Raw genomic sequence first — 19643 nt, forward strand, 5'->3', positions numbered from 1 at the left:
CTCTAGGGAAGCCCAAGGAACTTCATAAGCCGACAGCGATAGAATTCAAAGAAGTGAGTATACTAATAAGTGATCAGAAGTAGGAACTGTAACAGAGAGTTTGAAATAGTACAGACAAGATCAAACAGAAATCATGGAGGTATAAAGTGCAGTGACTGAAAGGACCAGTGCCATAGAGAGCACCATCAGCAGAACTGATTAAGCTGAAGAAAGTATCTAGGAAGTTGAAGAGAACTTATGTGAAAATATACAGTGGGAGGAGAGAGAAAGAGAGAGAAAACTTATGAAGAATGCTTACAGGATTTATGGGATAGCACCCAAAGAGCAAGTATTCAAGTCATTGGGATTCAAGAGGGAGAAGAAGAATACACAAGAGTATGGTTTGGATTATGGCTCAGTGATAGAGTGCTTGCATGTCTTGTGTGAGGCACTGGGTTCAATTCTGAGCACCACATATAAATAAATAAATTATAAAATAAAGCTCCATTGACAACTAAAAAATATTAAAAAAATAAAAAATTTAGAAAGCTTATTTAAATAAATGATAGCATACAACTTTCCAAACCTGGAAAAAGATGTAAATATCAAGATATAAAAAATTCAAAAATCTCCATTCATATCGAATCCTAATAAAGCTACCCCTACACATTATAATTAATCCATCAAATATGAAAAGCAAAGACCGGATGTTGAAATCTTAAAAGAAAAGAAGCTAATAATATATCATGTAGTTATAATATGACCAGGAGCAGATTTTTAGCAGAAACTTTACAGTCCATGATCGAGTGGAATGATAGATTAAAAGTGCCAAAGTTTAAAAAAAGACCTGAACTGTACTTGAGACCAAGTTGACCTAACAGATGTGAATAGAACATTCCCTCTAGTAGCTGCAGAATATACATTTTTCTCAGTTGCATATGGGACATTATCTGGCATAGATAATATGGGAGGTTTCTAAACTAGTCTTAACAGTATAAGAATACTGAAATTATCTCAGGCATCTTTTCTAACCATCACAATATAACCATCTTCCAAAGAGAATTTTGGAAACTATGGGGTGGGGCTGTAGCTCAGTGGCAGAGCACTTGCCTAGCATGCATGAGGCACTGAGTTTGATCCTCAGCATCACATAAAAAATAAAGAAATAACATAAAGGCATTTTGTCTATGTAGAAATACCACACACACACACAAAAAGAACTTTGAAACTTTTAAGTGTATGGAAACTAAACATTATTCTCTTGTACAATCAGAAGTTCAACAAAAATATTAAAAGGGAAATTAAAAAATTATGGAGGAAAATGATAATGGAAACATCACATGCCCTAAACTATTAGGCAGTTTAGATTATGGTGTAGATTGGATATCAGTACCCTAAGTCTCTTGTTATACCTGGAAGTTTAGCTCTTTTCCTTTTTTTTTTTTTAAGCTGAAATTAACCAGAAAAAAAAAATTAAAAACTATTTGACAAATGAGCAGGTTTCTTTTTTTTTTTTTTCCAGGTAAGAAGGGAGAATAGCATCTTTGTTGGTTTTCTGGATGTTGAGGCTGGTGTGTGACTCATTGGCTTGTGAGGTCTTTGGAAACCCGACCTTTGGGTTACACAACTTGATATTATCCTATCTAGACATGTAATAGGCAAATATCAAACCAGTGGTCTTCAGCATTTTTTTTTAATATTTCTTTTTTAGTTGTAGTTGGACACAGTACTTTTGTTTATTTTTATGTGGTGCTGGGGATTGAACCCAGGGCCTTTCCTATGCTAGGTGTGTCCTCTATCACTGAGCCACAATTCTATCTACACATTTTTTACGTTTTTAAAGCTAGGAAATTATTTGTTTAAAGAAAATCTTTTCCAGAAACCCAATGCTTTAAAACAAAAGAAAGCTAGAGAAGAGAGCCACAGGGATGAGTGTCTCAGGTATCTTCACAAAAATATTCTGGAGCTCCCTAGATCCCTGATTTTAAAGAAGGTAAATAGGTCCTTAATCCAAAAAAGTATAAGAACGGCTGGTCTCCAGGTTTTGTAAGTTATATAACTAGTTACCTAATAACGTTGAATAGGTAGATTATTTTCATTGTGATGCAATAATTTTGTTAGTTCTGTAAGGCTATTTGGTATTGATAAAATTCTTGTTCGATGGCAGTTTTAACAAACTACTGAATTGTTCCTAGTGCAATTAGGGAAATTTTAGGAGTTTCTAGGGAGATTATGTTCATCAGTGGTGTTTTAAAATTGTTCTCAGTCTTAGGAGACCTCCAAGTTCTTTAGTGGCCACCGTGGTGCTGGTTTTTGGGAACATAGCAGATGGTCATTGCAGACAAAACCAATCTACAAAGAGTGGAATGATCCCTATCTTTCAAATGCATAGACATTAATGTCTAGTCACAAGGATAAGAATAATGAGAAAGGCCATGATATCACCAGGGATACAATAACAATTGCTATTAACTGGATAAAAAGAGATTGAGATGTATGTTTGAATTCTGAGGAATTCAAAATAACTCCTCTAGGTTAGCCCAGTTAACTTCAGAAGCTGACAGAGATAGAATTCAAAGAAGTGAGTATACTAGTAAGTGATCAGAAGTGGGAACTGTAACAGAGAGGTTGAAATAGTACAGACAAAATCAAACAGAAATCCTGGAACTGAAAAATACAGTGGCTTAAAGTACCAGTGCCATGGAGAGCACCATCAGCCGAGCTGATAAAGCTGAAGAAAGAATCTAGGAACTTGTATATTGTGAAAATATACAGTGGGAGGAGAGAGAAAGAAAAGTTATGAAGAGTGCTTTCGGGATTCATGGGATAGCACCCAAAGAGCAAGTGTTCAAGTTATTGGCATTCAAGACGGAGAAGAAGAATACAAAAGAGTATGGGCTGGGATTGTGGCTCAGTGATAGAGTGCTTGCATGGCTTGTGTGAGGCACTGGGTTCAATTCTGAGCACCACATATAAATAAATAAATTATAAAATAATGGTCCATTGACAACTAAAAAATATTAAAAAAATAAAAAATTTAGAAAGCTTATTTAAATAAATGATAGCATAAAACTTTCCAAACCTGGAAGAAGATATAAATATCAAGGTATAGGAAGAAAAATCTCCATTCATATCGAATCCTAATAAAGCTACCCCTACACATAATTAATCCATCAAATATCAAAGGCAAAGACAGGATCTTGTAATCTTAAAAGAAAAGAAGCAAATAATATATCATGTAGTTATAATATGACCAGGAGCAGATTTCTTAGCAGAAACTTTACAGTCCATGAGCGAGTGGAATGATAGATTAAAAATCTATGATTTAGTTTAAAAAAAGTGCCAAAGTTTAAAAATAGACCTGAATTGTACTTGAGACCAAGTTGAGCTAACAGATGTGTATAGAACGTTCCGTCTAGTAGCTGCAGAATATACATTTTTCTCAGTTGCATATGGGACATTATCTGGCATATGTCATATGGAAGGTTACTAAACAAGTCTTAAGAATATAAGAATACTGAAATTATCTCAGGCATCTTTTCTAACCGCCACAATATAAAAGTAGACATTAGTAACGAGAATTTTGGAAACTATGGGGTGGGGCTGTAGCTCAGTGGCAGAGCACTTGCCTAGCATGCATAAGGCACTGAGTTTGATCCTCAGCATCATATAACAAATAAATAAAATAAAGGCATTTTGTCTATGTAGAACTACAAAAACAAGGAACTTTGGAAATTAGAAGTGTATGGAAACTAAACATTATTCTCTCGTACAATCAGAGGTTCAATAAAAATATTAAAAGGGAAATTAAAAAATTACTGAGGAAAATCACAGTGGAAACATCACATGCCCAAACTATGGGATATGGCAAGAAGAGTTCTATGAGGGAGGTTTATGCATCAAATAAGTATATCAAAATGAAGAAAGATCTTAACAAGTGTTGCACCTAAGGAACAAGTAAAATAAGAAATACTGAGTCCAGAATTAGTTGAGAAAGGAAATAATAAAGACCAGAGAAAGGAAAAAAAAAAGAAACAACCTAGAAATATAATTAAAAAATCAACAAAAGGAAGAGTTTGTTTTTTGAAAAGACAAAATTTACAAATTTTTAGCTAGAGTAAAAAAAAAGACTGTGAACTCACTAAATATCCGAAATGAAAGAGATATTACAACTGACACTACAGACATGCAAAGCATAATGAGAGATATCATGAGCCATTATGTGCCAATAGGTTGGACAAAGCAGAAGATAGGAATAAATTCCTTGACAGAAATATCAACCAAGATTGAAGTGTGAAGAGAGAAAATCTAAACAGATCACCAGTGAATAAGGAAACGGAATCAGTGATAAAATATTTCCCATTAAAAGAAAGGCCCAGGACATGATGGCTTCACTGTGGAATTCTATTAATTATTCAAAAAAGAACTAATATCAATTTATCTAAATTTTTATCCCAAAGCAATCAAAGAGGAGAGAATATTTTCAAAAGTGTTTTTACGAGGACAGCATTTAACCTGATACAGAAACCACACAAGGCAGCAACAGCAACAAGAAGCCTTCGATCCAGGATCCCCAGGGAACCCAGGTGCAGAAATTTTTAACCAAATTCTGGAAGCTGGATTCAAGAGTACAGTTAAAAGACCATTCAATTGTGATGAAATGGGATTTATTCCAGGGAGGCAAGGATGATGCAGTGGTGTCTGCCAGTCAGTTACCCTGATATCTCACACGAACAGGCTGAAGGATGATAGCAAATGTAGGAAATAGAGTTTGAAACAGACAGACAAACAAACAAACCAGAAGCCCATTTCTTTCTTTTCTGAAGTATTGAAACTTATGAATCTGTTTCCCAGACCTTCCCAGATTCCCCTGAATGAGTGACAGAAATTTCTTTCTCCTTGAAAATGGTGCCCTAGCACAGTGTCGGGGAGACGACCTGCCTCCAAAGGGGGTGCTTCTGTTTTGCTCCCTCTGCCCCTGCAGCTGTTCTTGTTTTCTCATGATCCTCCTCACCATCATCATCTGAATGTAAACGGCAGCACCCAGTGATTATCTGCCAACACTGCTCTCTGACACTGGCAATTGTTGCTTTAGAAAGAGGAAACATCATGTCATGAAACTTTTTGAATCCTGGTCCCTGAGATGATTCCTGCTCATTCCATTTTTCCTTCTCTTTATCACCTCTCCTGTCTTTTTTCACGGAATGGATAAATATTCTCACCTCCTATGAGCCAGATGAGGTGCCTTTTCCATGCTCATGCCAAGATGGTGTCACTTGGAAAGTCTCTGCTCATTTTGGGTCACTTACAAGCTCCTTGGGAATAAAGGCCACATCATCTGTGTTTTATGTGGTTTTTAGGTCATTACTCCTTAATGTTGAATTTCATTAAGATGATACACATGTAATGATGTTAATAACCATGACGGCTTCCGTTAGTTTATGATTCTATACATATGCAATTTTAAGAAGTTGAAAGTGATGTTGGGTAGATGAGATGACTTTGAGCAAATTACAAGGCTTGTGACTAGCAGGATGGCATGTTAGCGCAGAGTTCTTAATGTCCAAGTCTGGTGTCTTGTTCCTCATGTTATGGTGGCCAGTAGCAATCACTATCATTTGATGGTGTGTTAGACCTGTCAACAGGGGAACCAGAGAGTGAGTGTTTCAAGGGACAGGTTGCAGGTGACGCTGCTAACAGGTGGAGCAGGTCTTTAAGTTCAGATTGGGATTCCAAGAGCTGCTCTTACGTCTGAGCTTCCTTGTGATGTCAGGGTTTGGCAAAATGGTTACCACATGATTCTGCATCCTGTGCCATCTCTCTACATGCAGAGTGTCCTAAGAATTGGGAGCGAGACTCGTTTGTCTTTTACATCTGTTTTTGTATCTGCTGCTAGACAGAGTTAACCCTGAGTTCAAGTCACAGACAACAAGGCCAACCTCTATGAGTTTTGCTTCATTCTAAAGCCTCTGTTTGAGGGACACATGCTCATACAGTTGCATTTGTGTGTTTAAATGCCTTTTGTTGCAGGAAAGTGTAAGGGGCAAATGAAGAGAAATGAAACTGACATTGTAAATTTGCTTTTGTGTAGTAGACACAGCAGAGCTGATACTTACATGTATTTTTCGAATGTATTTTCTTTTCTTTTTCCTTGAAAACAACCTATAAACAGCACCCAGTCCTGTGTTTGGCATTGATGCTGATTCCATCAGTCCAACCAGCATGGTCCTGACCTGGAAAATCAATGACACAGCTGCTTCTGAGTACACGTATGCAGTAAAGAATGAGAGGGACAACAAGTGGAGTTTGATTGTAACAAATAAAACAGAGTGTACCATCACAGGCTTAAGTCCAGGAACTTCATATGAATTCTCCGTTACTCCAGGAATAGCCAATGAGACGTGGGGAAGTCCCATGTCCAAAACTGTCACAACAGGTGAGCTCTCTGGCTCCCAGGGGTGATGATGGACTGTTTTTTCTCATTCTGTCTCTTAGAACCCTGTCCATTCAGGTTGCCAGTTGTGATAAGATGGGTGTGCATTTGCTGGAGGAGGAGAACAGGGTCTGTGTTGTGTCAATCCCAGGAGTTCAGCTGGCCAGACCCTTCAGTATTAAGCTTCTTCGTGTTTTGGGGTGTTTTAACTATTTCCACCAGTTTTGTTTTCAAAATTTCTTTTGCTATTATTGGTTCATGCCTACTGTTTTGCCAAGATTTAAAGATTGGAGACTGCTTTAGAAGTATGCTTTGATGATATCAGTAATTATTAGCCTTTAAAGATTTTATTTATTTATTTATTAAGCTCTAATTAGTTCTATGAGACAGTAGAATGCACTTTTGACCCATCATACATAAATGGAGTATAATTTCCCATTCTTCAGGTTGAACATGATGTAGAATCACACTGGTTGTGTAGTCATATATATACATAAAGTAATAATGCCCGATCCTTTCTACTATCCTTCCTTCCCTCTCCCCTCCCTTCACTCTCCTCTACCTAATGTCAAGTAAGTGTATTCTTCCCCAATGCCCCACCCTTAATGTGCATTAGCATCTGCATAAGAGAGAAAACATTTGGCATTTGAGTTTTGGGGTTGGCTTATTTTGCTTAGCATGGTATTCTGCAGTTCCATTCATTTACCTGCAAATTATGGAACTTTGTATCCTCAGGAAATCAATGCTCTGTTTGTTTTCCCAGGAATTTCTTTTGTGTGGGAGAGTTTGGTATGCATTGTAGAAAACATGTGTGTTTCAAATGACAGAAAAGCTTGGTGACATTTAGACTTTAGATAATATTAGGCAGTTTAGATTATGGCATAGCTTGGATATCAGTACCCTAAGTCTCTTGTTATAGCTGGAAGTTTAGCTCTTGTCCTTTTTTTTTTTTTTTAAGCTGAAAGTAACCAAAAAAAATTAAAAAGTATTTGACAAATGAGCAGGTTTTTTTTTTTTTTCCAGGTAAAATGGGAGAAGAGGATCTTTGTTGGTTTTCTGGATGTTGAGGCTGGTGTGTGACTCATTGGCTGGTGAAGTCTTTGGAAACCCGGCCTTTGGGTTACACAACTTGATATCATCCTATCTGGACATGTAATAGGCAAATATCAAACCAGTGTCTTTCAGCATTTTTTAAAAAAATATTTCTTTTTAAGTTGTAGTTGGACACAATACGTTTGTTTATTTTTATGTGGTGTTGGGGATTGAACCCAGTGTCTTTCCTATGCTGGGTGCATTCTCTATCACTGAGCCACAACCAGAGCTATACATTTTTTTGTTTTTTAAAGCTAGGAAATAATTTTATTAAAGAAAATCTTTCCCAGAAACCCAATTCGTTAAAACAAAAGAAAACTAGTGAAAGGAGCCACAGGGATGAGTGTCTCGGGTATCTTCACAAAAGTATTCTGGAGCTCCCTAGATCCCTGATTTTAAAGAAGGTAAACAGGTCCTTAATCTAAAAAAGTATAAGAACTGCTGGTCTGTAGGTTTTGTAAGTTATATAACTAGTTACCTAATAACGTTGAATAGGTAGATTATTTTCATTGTGATGCAATAATTTTGTTAGTTCTGTAAGGCTATTTGGTATTGATAAAAATCTTGTTCGAAAGCAGTTTAAACAAACTACTGAATTGTTCCTAGTGCAATTAGGGAAATTTTAGGAGTTCCTAGGGAGATTATGTTCATCAGTGGTGTTTTAAAAATTGGTCTCAGTCTTAGGAGACCCCCAGTTGCTTTAGTGGCCACAGTGGTGCTGGTTTTTGGGAACATATCAGATGGTCCTTGCAGATAAAACCAGTCTACAAAGACTGGAATGATCCCTATCTTTCAAATGTGTAGACATTAATGTCTAGTCACGAGGACTAAGAATAATGAGAAAGGCCATGATATCACCAGAGATACAATAACAAGTGCTATTAACTGGATAAAAAGAGATAGAGATGTATGTTTGAATTCTGAGGAATTCAAAATAACTCCTCTAGGTTAGCCCAGTGAACTTTAGAAGACGATAGAGATAGAATTCAAAGAAGTGAGTATAGTAATAAGTGACCAGAAATGGAACTGTAACATAGAGTTTGAAATAGTACAGACAAAATCCACCATAAATCCTGGAGCTGAAAAATACAGTGACTGAAAGGACCAGTGCCATAGAGAGCACCATCAGCCGAGCTGATAAAGCTGAAGAAAGGATCTAGGAACTTGAAGAGACTTATGTGAAAATATACATGGGAGGAGAGCGAAAGAAAAGTTATGAAGAATGCTTTTGGGATTTATGGGATAGCACCCAAAGAGCAAGTGTTGAAGTCATTGGCATTCAAGAGGGAGAAGAAGAATACACAAGAGTATGGGCTGGGATTGTGGCTCAGTGATAGAGTGCTTGCATGTCTTGTGTGAGGCACTGGGTTCAATTCTGAGCACCACATATAAATAAATAAATTATAAAATAAAGTTTCATTAACAACTAAAAAATATTAAATAATCAAAAATTTAGAAAGCTTATTTAAATAAATGATAGCATAAAACTTTCCAAACCTGTAAAAAGATATAAATATCAAGGTATAAAAAGAAAAATCTCCATTCATATCAAATCCTAATAAAGCTACCCCTACACACAATTAATCCATCAAATATCAAAGGCAAAGTCAGGATCTTGGAACTTTAAAAGAAAAGAAGCAAATAATATATCATGTAGTTATAATATGACCAGGAGCAGATTTCTCAACAGAAATTTTACAGTCCATGAGCGAGTGGAATGATAGATTAAAAGTGCCAAAGTTTAAAAAAACACCTGAATTTTTCTTGAGACCAAGTTGTCCTAACAGATGTGTATAGAACGTTCCCTTTAGTAGCTGCAGAATATACATTTTTCTCAGTTGCATATGGGACATTATCTGGAACAGATCATATGGGAGGTTACTAAAAAAGTCTTCAATATAAGAATACTGAAATTATCTCAGGCATCTTTTCTAACCATCACAATATAAAAGTAGACATTAGTATGAAGAACTTTGGAAACTAAGGGGTGGGGCTGTAGCTCAGTGGCAGAGCACTTGCCTAGCATGCATGAGGCACTGAGATTGATCCTCAGCATCACATAAAAAAATAAACAAATAAAATACAGGCATTTTTCTATGTAGAAATACCACACACCCACAGATAAAGAACTTTGGAAACTTTAGAAGTGTATGCAAACTAAACATTATTCTCTTGTACAATCAGAGGTTCAACAAAAATATTAAAAGGGAAATTAAAAAATTACTGAGAAAAATGACAGTGGAAGCATCACATGCCCAAACCTATGGGATATGGCAAGAAGAGTTCAACGAGGGAGGTTTATGCATCAAATAACTATATCAAAAAAGAAGAAAGATCTCAACTCGGTGTTTCACCTAAGGAACCAGAAAAATAAGAAAATACTGAGCCCAGAGTTAGTAGAGGAAAGAAAATAATAAAGATCAGAGAAAGGAATTAAAAAAACCCCTGAAACTAATAATATAATTCAAAAATCAACAAAAAGAAAAACTTGTTTTTGAAAAGAGAAACAAAATTGACAAAATAACTCCTCTAGGGGAGCCCAGTGAACTTCAGAAGATGACAGAGAAAGAATTCAAAGAAGTGAGTATAGTAATAAGTGACCAGGAAATTGCCTAGAGAAAAAACGATTGAGGACTTACTAAATATCAGAAATGAAGGGGACATTACAACTGACACTACAGACATGCAAAGCATAATAAGAGACATCATGAGCCATTTTGTGCCAATAGGTTGGATAATGCAGAATATATGAATAAATTCCTTGACACATAAATCTACCAAGATTGAAGTGTGAAGAGAGAAAATCTAAACAGAACACCAGTGAATAAGGAAACTTAATCAGTGATAAAATATTTCCCATTAAAAGAAAGGTCCAGGACCTGATGGCCTCACTGTGGAATTCTATGAATTATTTATAAAAGAATTAATATCTATTTATCTAAATTTTTATTTCCAAAACAATCAAAGAGGGGAGAATATTTTAAAAAATGTTTTTACGAGGACATCATTTTACCTGATACAGAAACTAGACAAGGACAGCAAGAAGAAGACTTCGAGCTAGGATCCCCAGGGAACCCAGGTGCAGAAATCCTTAAGTAAATGCTGGAAGCTGGATTCAAGAGTACAGTTAAAAGACCATTCAACTGTGATGAAGTGGGATTCATTCCAGGGAGGCAAAGATGGTGCAGTGGTGTTACCCGGATATCTCATATCGACAGGCTGAAGGATGATAGCAAACGTAGGAAATAGAGTTTGAAACAAACAAAGAAACAAAAAACCCATTTCTTTCTTTTCTGAACTATTGAAACTTATGAATCTGTTTCCCAGACCTTCCCAGATTCCCCTGAATGAGTGACAGAAATTTCTTTCTCCTTGAAAATGGTGCCCTAGCACAGTGTCGGGGAGACGACTGGTCCCCAAAGAGGGTGCTGCTGTTCTTGCTCCCTCTGCCCCTGCAGCTGTTCTTGTTATCTCGTGATCCTCCTCACCATCATCATCTGAATGTAAATGGCAGCACCCAGTGATCATCTGCCAAAACTGCTTCTCTGATACTGGCATTTATTGCTTTAGAAAGAGGAAACTTCATGTCATGAAACTTTTTGAATCGTGGTCCCTGAGATGATTCCTGCTCATTCCATTTTCCTTACTCTTTATCACCTCTCCTGCTCTTTTTCACTGATTGGATAACTATTCTCACCTCCTATAGCCAGATGAGGTGACTTCTCCATGCTCACGTCAAGATGGTGTCACTTGGAAATTCTCTGCTCATTTGGGGTCAGTTAGAAGCTCCTTGAGAATAAAGGCCACATCATCTGTGTTTTATGTGGTTTCTGGTCATTACTCCTTAATGTTGAATTTCATTAAGATGCACACATGTAATGATGTTACCAACCATGACGGCTTCCGTTAGTTTATGATTTTTGTACATCTGCAATTTTATAGATGGTGAAAGTGATGTTGGGTAGATGAGATGACTTTGAGCAGATTACAAGGCTAGTGAATAGCAGGATGGCGTGTTAGCCCACAGTTCTAAATGTCCAAGTCTGGTGTCTTGTTCCTCATGTTATGGTGGCCAGTAGTAATCATTTGCATTTGATGGTGTGTTAGGCTTGTCAACAGGGGAACCAGAGAGTGAGTGTTTCAAGGGACAGATTGCAGGTGACGCTGCTAACAGGTAGAGCAGGTCTTTAAGTTCAGATTGGGATTCCAAGAGCTGCTCTTACGTTTGAGCTTCCTTGTGATGTCAAGGGTTTGGCAAAATGGTTACCACATGCTTCTACATCCTATGCCATCTCTCTACATGCAGAGTGTTCTGAGAACTAGGAGAGATTCGTTTTGCCTCTTACATCTGTTTTTGTATCTGCTGCTAGACAGAGTTAACCCTGAGTTCAAGTCACAGACATCAAGGCCAACCTCTATGAGTTTTGCCTCATTCTAAAGCCTCTGTTTGAGGGACACATGCTCATACAGGTGCATATGTGTGTTTAAATGCCTTTTGTTGCAGGAAAGTGTAAGGGGCAAATGAAGAGAAATGAAACTGACATTGTGACATTTGCTTCTGTATAGTAGACACTGCAGACCTGAACTTACATGTATTTTTCTAATGTATTTTTTTTTTTCCCTGAAAACAACCTATAAACAGCACCCAGTCCTGTGTTTGGCATTGATGCTGTTTCCATCAGTCCAACCAGTGTGTTCCTAACCTGGAAAAACAATGACTCAGCTGCTTCTGAGTACACGTATGCAGTAAAGAATGAGAGGGACAACAAGTGGAGGATGATTGTTACAAATGAAACAGAATATACCATCACAGGCTTAAGTCCCGGAACTTCATATGAATTCTCCATCACACCAGGAATAGCCAATGAGATGTGGGGAAGTCCCATGTCCAAAACTGTCACAACAGGTGAGCTCTCTGGCTTCCAGGGGTGATGACGGACTGTTTCTACTCATTCTGTCTCCTAGACCCCTGTCCATTCAGGTTGCCAGTTGTGATAAGATGGGTGTGCATTTGCTAGAGGAGAACAGGGTCTGTGTTGTGTCAATCCCAGGAGTTCAGCTGGCCAGACCCTTCAGTATTAAGCGTCTGCGTGTTTTGGGGGAGTTTTAACTGTTTCTACCTTTTTGTTTAAAAAACAAAACAAAGCATATTTTTTTGGTATTATTGGTTCATGTCTACTTTTTGCCAAGACTTAAGGTTCAGAGACACTTAAGTATGTTTTGATAATTTCACTCTGTATTAGCTTTTAAATAATTTATTTATTGAGTTCTAATTAGTTATATGTGACAGTAGAATGCACTTTTGACCCATCATACATAAATGGAGTATAATTTCCCATTCTTCAGGTTGGACATGATGTAGAATCACACTGGTTGTGTAGTGATATATGTACATAGGGTAATAATGCCTGATCCTTTCTACTATCCTTCCTTCCCTCTCCCCTCCCTTCACTCTTCTCTACCTAATGTCAAGTAAGTCTATTCTTCCTGAATGCCCCACACTTAATGTGCATTAGCATCTGCATATGAGAGAAAACATTTGGCCTTTGAGTTTTTGGGGTTGGCTTATTTTGTTTAGCATGATATTCTGCAGTTCCATTCATTTACCCGCAAATTATGGAATTTTGTATCCTCAGGAAATCAATGCTGTTTTTCTATTCCCAGGAGTTTCTTTTATGTGGGAGAGTTTGGTATGTATTGTAGAAAACATGTGTGTTTCAAATGACAGAAGAGCCTGATGACATTTAGACTTTAGATAATATTAGGCAGTTTAGATTATGGCGTAGCTTGGATATCAGTATCCTAAGTATCTTGTTATAGCTGGAAGTTTAGCTTTTTTCCTTTATTTTTTTTTAAGCTTAAAGTACCCGAAAAAATTAAAAAGTATTTGACAAATTAGCAGGTTTTTTTTTTCCAGGTAAGAAGGGAAAACAGGATCTTTGTTGGTTTTCTAGATGTTGAGGCTGGTGTGTGACTCATTGGCTGGTGAAGTCTTTGGAAACCCGACCTTTTGGTTACACAACTTGATATTATCCTATCAGGTCATGTCATAGGTATATTTCAAACCAGTGTCCTTCAGCATTTTTTTAACTATTTCTTTTTTAGTTGTAGTTGGACACAATACTTTTGTTTATTTTTATGTGGTGCTGGGGATTGAACCCAGGGCCTTTCCTATGCAAGGCGCGTGCTCTACCACTGAGCCACAATCCTAGCCACATATTTTTTTGTTTTTTAAAGCTAGGCAATTATTTCATTAAAGAAAATCTTTTCCAGAAACACAATGCTTTAAAACAAAAGAAAACTATAGAAAGGAGCCACAGGGATGAGTGTCTCAGGTATCTTCACGAAAGTATTCTGGAGCTCCCCAGATCCCTGATTTTAAAGAAGGTAAATAGGTCCTTAATCCAAAAAAGTATAAGACCTGCTGGTCTGCAGGTTTTGTAAGTTATATAACTAGTTACCTAATAACGTTGAATAGGTAGATTATTTTCATTGTGATGTAATGATTTTGTTAGTTCTGTAAGGCTATTAGGTATTGATAAAATTCTTCTTCAAAAGCAGTTTAAAAAGACTACTGAATTTTTCCTTGGGCATTAGGGAAATTTTAGGAGTACCTAGGGAAATTACATTCATCAGTGGTGTTTTAAAAATTGGTCTCAGTCTTAGGAGACCCCCAAGCGCTTCCATGGCCACAGTGGTGCTGGTTTTTGGGAACATAGCAGATGGTCCTTGCAGATAAAACCAGTCTACAAAGACTGGAATGATCCACATCTTTCAAATGCATAGACATTAATGTCTAGTCACGAGGATTAAGAATAATGAGAAAGGCCATGATATCACCAGAGATACAATAACAAGTGCTATTAACTGGATAAAAAGAGATAGAGATGTATGTTTGAATTCTGAGGAATTCAAAATAACTCCTGTAGGGAAGCCCAATAAAGTCAGAAGATGACAGAGATAGAATTCAAAGAAGTGAGTATAGTAATAAGTGACCAGAAATCGGAACTGTAACATAGAGTTTGAAATAGTACAGACAAAATCCACCATAAATCCTGGAGCTGAAAAATACAGTGACTGAAAGGACCAGTGCCTTAGAGAGCACCATCAGCAGAGCTGATAAAGCTGAAGAAAGAATCTAGGAACTTGAAGAGACTTATGTGAAAATATACAGTGGAAAGAGAGAGAAAAAGAAAAGTTATGAAGAATGCTTTTGGGATTTATGGGGTAGCACCCAAAGAGCAAGTGTTGAAGTCATTGGCATTCAAGAGGGAGAAGAATACAAAAGAGTATGGGCTGGGATTGTGGCTCAGTGATAGAGTGCTTGCATGGCTTGTGTGAAGTATTGGGTTCAATTCTGAGCACCACATAGAAATAAATAAATTAAAAAATAAAGGTCCATTGACAAATAAAAATATTTAAAAAAATAAAAAATTTAGAAAGCTTACTTAAATAAATGATGGCATAAAACTTTCCAAACCTGGAAATAGATATAAATATCAAGATATAGAAAATACAAAAATCTCCATTCATATCGAATTCTAATAATGCTACCCCTACACATTATAATTAATCAATCAAATATAAAAGGCAAAGACAGGATCTTGAAATCTTTAAATTAAAGAAGCAAATAATATATCATGTAGTTATAATATGACCAGAAGCAGATTTCTCAGCAGAAACTTTACAGTCCATGAGTGAGTGGAATGATAGATTAAAAGTGCCAAAATTTAAAAAAAAGATCTGAATTGTACTTGAGACCAAGTTGACCTAACTCATATGTATGGAACTTTCCCTCTAGTAGCTGCAGAATATACATTTTTCTCAGTTGCATATGGGACATTATCTGGCATAGATCATATGGGATGTTACTAAACAAGTCTTAACAATATAAAAATACTGAAATTATCTCAGGCATCTTTTCTAATCATCACAATAAAAGTGGACATTAGTAACAAGAATTTTGGAAACTATGGGGTGGGGTTGTAGTTCAGTGGCAGAGCGCTTGCCTAGCATGCATGAGGCACTGAGTTTGATCCTTAGCATCACATAAAAAATAAATAAAATAACTGCATTTTGTCTATGTAGAACTGCAAAAAAAAAAAAAGAACTTTGGAAATTAGAAGTGTATGGAAACTAAAGATTATTCTCTTATACAATCCGAGGTTCAATAAAAATATTAAAAGGGAAATTAAAAATTTACTGAGGAAAATCACAGTGGAAACATCACATGCGCAAAGCTATGGGATATGGCAAGAAGAGTTCTACGAGGGAGGTTTATGCATCAAATAACTATATCAAATGAAGAAAGATCTTAACAAGTGTTGCACCTAAGGAACAAGAAAAATAAGAAATACTGAGCCCAGAATTAGTAGAGGAAAGGAAATAATAAAGATCAGAGAAAGAAAAGAAAAAAAAAAGAAACAAACTAGAAAGATAATTAAAGAATCAAGAAAAGGAAGAGTTTGTTTTTTGAAAAGACAAAATTGACAAACTTTTATCTAGAGAAAAAACGACTGAGGACTTACTAAATATCAGAAATGAAGGGGACATTACAACTGACACTACAGACATGCAAAGCATAATGAGAGACATCATGAGCCATTATGTGCCAATAGGTTGGACAAAGCAGAAGATAGGAATAAATTCGTTGACAGAAAAATCAACCAAGATTGAAGTGTGAAGAGAGAAAATCTAAAGAGATCACCAGTGAATAAGGAAACTGAATCAGTGATAAAACATTTCCCATTAAAAGAAAGGTCCAAGACCTGATGGCCTCACTGTGGAATTCTATGAACTATTTAAAAAAGAATTAATATCAATTTATCTAAAATTTTTTCCCCAAAACATCAAAGAGGAGAGAATATTTTAAAAAACTTTTTTATGAGGACAGCATTCAACCTGATACAGAAACCAGACAAGGACAGCAGCAGCATCATGAAGCCTTTGAGCCAAGATCCCCAGGGAACCCAGGTGCAGAAATCCTTAACCCAATGCTGGAAGCTGGATTCAAGAGTACAGTTAAAAGACCATTCAACTGTGATGAAGTGGGATTCATTCCAGGGAGGCAAGGATGGTGCAGTGGTGTCTGCCAGTCAGTTACCCTGATATCTCACATGAACAGGCTGAAGGATGATAGCAAATGTAGGAAATAGAGTTTGAAACAAACAAACAAACAAACAAGAAACCCATTTCTTTCTTTTCTGAAGTATTGAAACTTATGAATCTGTTTCCCAGACCTTCCCAGATTCCCCTGAATGAGTGACAGAAATTTCTTTCTCCTTGAAAATGGTGCCCTAGCACAGTGTCGGGGAGACGACTGGTCCCCAAAGAGGGTGCTGCTGTTCTTGCTCCCTCTGCCCCTGCAGCTGTTCTTGTTATCTCGTGATCCTCCTCACCATCATCATCTGAATGTAAATGGCAGCACCCAGTGATCATCTGCCAACACTGCTTCTCTGACACTGGCAATTGTTTCTTTAGAAAGAGGAAACTTCATGTCATGAAACTTTTTGAATCGTGGTCCCTGAGATGATTCCTCTTTGTTCCATTTTCCCTTCTCTTTATCACGTCTCCTGCCCTTTTGCACTGATTGGATAAATATTCTCACCTCCAATGAGCCAGATGAGGTGACTTCTCCATGCTCATGCCAAGATGGTGTCTCTTGGAAATTCTCTGCTCATTTGGGGTCAGTTACAAGCTCCTTGAGAATAAAGGCCACAGCATCTGTATTTTATATGGTTTCTGGTGGTTACTGCTTAATGTTGAATATCATTAAGATGCACACATGTTATAATGTTAATAACCATAACAGGTTTCTTTAGTTTATGATTCTGGACTTCTGCAATTTTATAGATGGTGAAAGTGATGTTGGGTAGATGAGATGACTTTGAGCAAATTACAAGGCTAGTGACTAGCAGGATGGCGTCTTAGCCCAGAGTTCTAAATGTCCAAGTCTGGTGTCTTGTTCCTCATGTTATGGTGGCCAGTAGTAATCATTTGCATTTGATGGTGTGTTAGGCCTGTCAAGAGGGGAACCAGAGAGTGAGTGTTTCAAGGGACAGATTGCAGGTGACGCTGCTAACAGGTAGAGCAGGTCTTTAAGTTCAGATTGGGATTCCAAGAGCTGCTCTTACGTCTGGGCCTCCTTGTGATGTCAAGGTTTGGCAAAATGGTTACCACATGCTTCTGCATCCTATGCCATCTCTCTACATACAGAGTTTCCTGAGAATTGGGAGAGTGACTCATTTTGCCTCTTACATCTCTTTTTGTATCTGCTGCTAGAAAGAGTTAACTCTGAGTTCAAGTCACAGACATCAAGGCCAACCTCTATGAGTTTTGCCTCATTTTACAGCCTCTGTTTGTGGGACACATGCTCATACAGGTGCATATGTGTATTTAAATGCCTTTTGTTGCAGGAAAGTTTAAGGGGCAAATGAAGAGAAATGAAAGTGTCATTGTAAGATTTGCTTTTGAATAGTAGACACAGCCGACCCGACACTTACATGTATTTTCTAATGTATTTTTTTTCTTTTTCCTTGAAAACGACTTATAAACAGCACCCAGTCCTGTGTTTGACATTGATGCTGTTTCCATCAGTCCAACCAGTGTGGTCCTGACCTGGAAAAACAATGACACAGCAGCTTCTGAGTACACATATGCAGTAAAGAATGAGAGGGACAACGAATGGAGGATGATTGTAACAAATGAAACAGAGTGTACCATCACAGGCTTAAGTCCAGGAAGTTCATATAAATTCTCCATCACTCCGGGAATAGGCAATGCGACGTTGGGAACTCCCGTGTCCAAAACTGTCACAACAGGTGAGCTCTCTGGCTCCCAGGGATGATGACGGACTGTTTCTTCTCATTCTGTCTCCTAGACCCCTGTCCATTCAGGTTTCCAGTTGTGATAAGATGGGTGTGCATTTGCTAGAGTAGGAGAACAGGGTCTGTGTTCTGTCAAGCCCAGGAGTTCAGCTGGCCAGACCTTTCAGTATTAAGCTTTTGCGTGTTTTGGGGAGTTTTAACTATTTCTACTTGTTTTGTTTAAAAAAAAAAATTTTTTTTTTTTTGGTATTATTGGTTCATGCCTACTGTTTTGCCAAGACTTAAGGAGTGGAGACTGCTTTAGAAGTATGTTTTGATGATGTCAATAATTATTAGCCTTTAAAGATATGAGACAGTAGAATGCACTTTTGACCCATCATACATAAATGAGTATAATTTCCCATTCTTCAGGTTGGACATGATGTAGAATCACACTGGTTGTGTAGTGATATATGTACATTGGTTAATAATGCCTGATCCTTTCTACTATCCTTCCTTCCCTTTCCCCTCCCTTCACTCTCCTCTACCTAATGTAAAGTAAGTCTATTCTTCCCCAATGCCCCACCCTTATTGTGCATTAGCATCTGCATATGAGAGAAAACACTTGGCCTTTGAGTTTTTGGGGTTGGCTTATGTTGCTTAGCATGATATTCTCCAGTTCCATTCATTTACCTGCAAATTATGGAATTTTGTATCCTCAGGAAATCAATGCTGTATTTCTATTCCCAGGAGTTTCTTTTATGTGGGAGAGTTTGGTATGCATTGTAGAAAACATGTGTGTTTCAAATGTCAGAAGAGCCTGATGACATTTAGACTTTAAATAATATCAGGCAGGTTAGATTATGGTGTAGTTTAGATACCAGTACTGTAAGGCTCCTGTTATAACTGGAAACTTAATTTTTTTTCTTTTTTATCTTTTAAGGTAAGAAGGGAAAAAAGGCCCTTTGTTGGTTTTCTGGATGTTGAGGCTGGTGTGTGATTCATTGGGTGGTGAAGGTCATAGAAACCCGGCCTTTGGGTCCCACAACTTGAAGTCAGCTAGATCTAGTATAATATCCTACACGGAATGGCAAATATCAAACCAGTGGCTTTCAGCATTTTTGTTTTTAAAGCTGGGAAACCATTTTATTAAACAAAATCTTGCCCAGAAACTGCATATGTTAAAATAAAACAAAACCGGAGAAAGGAGCCACAGGGATGGGTGTCTCAGGTACCTTCACAAAAATATCCTGGAGCTTCTCAGAGCACAATAGTAGGGGGAAAACAAGCCCACATTACAGGTTTTCTTTGTTGCCTTGTAAAAGACAGAGGGA

At 37.3% G+C, this 19643-nt stretch overlaps 1 protein-coding gene across 1 annotated transcript in view; it reads left to right on the forward strand.

Moving 5' to 3' along the window:
- Ptprj (protein tyrosine phosphatase receptor type J) overlaps positions 1-19643 on the forward strand; it is a 189947-nt gene that overhangs the window by 124599 nt on the left and 45705 nt on the right. Inside the window, exons 6-8 of the mRNA XM_058584037.1 lie at positions 6152-6415; positions 12147-12410; positions 18061-18324. Coding sequence (XP_058440020.1) covers positions 6152-6415; positions 12147-12410; positions 18061-18324 — 792 coding nt within the window. The remainder of the gene's footprint in view (positions 1-6151; positions 6416-12146; positions 12411-18060; positions 18325-19643) is intronic.

Source organism: Marmota monax, unplaced genomic scaffold (assembly GCF_021218885.2).
Source record: "Marmota monax isolate L192 unplaced genomic scaffold, Marmota_monax_Labrador192_F-V1.1 WCK01_AAM20220418_F8-fsc00047, whole genome shotgun sequence".
NCBI lineage: Eukaryota > Metazoa > Chordata > Mammalia > Rodentia > Sciuridae > Marmota > Marmota monax.